Source organism: Echinops telfairi, unplaced genomic scaffold (genome assembly GCF_000313985.2).
Source record: "Echinops telfairi isolate 266 unplaced genomic scaffold, ASM31398v2 ScPeMD7_23;HRSCAF=83, whole genome shotgun sequence".
NCBI classification, from domain to species: Eukaryota; Metazoa; Chordata; class Mammalia; order Afrosoricida; family Tenrecidae; genus Echinops; species Echinops telfairi.
In genome coordinates, this window is record NW_022103920.1 from 32,771,358 (window position 1) to 32,771,898 (window position 541).

Below are 541 nucleotides of genomic sequence, written 5' to 3' on the forward strand. Positions count from 1 at the left end.
TGTGCGAGGGCCAATGGAAGCATCAATGCTCCGGCTGTCCTCTCACGAGAGCTTCTCCGGCTCTAGGCAGCTAAGAGGAGGCCACATTTCGCAGCAGGGGCGCAGAGCCAGGGTCCCTCCAAGTCGCACCAGATTACAGCCTTTGTAGGGGGCAAAGGGGAAGACTGGAAGACGTGAGCAAGCAGGGCAGTCGAATGAAGCCCCAACTCAGCAAACTCGGCCGCGCAAGCGCGTCGCCAGCGGCACGTCTCCAGCGGTCGCCACACGACGCCTGCGCAGAGTTGCAGGGGAGGGGGTGGGGAGTGGGATGGCGAGCAGCCCTTCGCCCAGCTATCCCACCGCCTCAGAGCCCCCCGGTTTGCAAGCCCCGCCTCCTCCAGCTGCTCGCTTCCCAAACAACCCGGTGCGCCGTCGGCGCTCTCCTCCGATTGGCCCTTGTTGTTTTCCGTTTCCGCCCAGCCCTCCGCTCTCCACCAATCAGCTGGTGCGCTTGGCAAAGTGCAGCCTCCGAGGCCGCCGTTCCAGCCCCACTGCCTCCTCG

At 65.1% G+C, this 541-nt stretch overlaps 1 protein-coding gene across 1 annotated transcript in view; it reads left to right on the forward strand.

Moving 5' to 3' along the window:
• The first annotated feature begins 307 nt into the window (after positions 1 to 307).
• BMT2 (base methyltransferase of 25S rRNA 2 homolog) overlaps positions 308 to 541 on the forward strand; it is a 58,298-nt gene continuing 58,064 nt past the window's right edge. The window contains exon 1 of the mRNA XM_045288940.1: positions 308 to 498. Within this exon, the coding sequence (XP_045144875.1) occupies positions 308 to 498 (191 nt within the window). The remainder of the gene's footprint in view (positions 499 to 541) is intronic.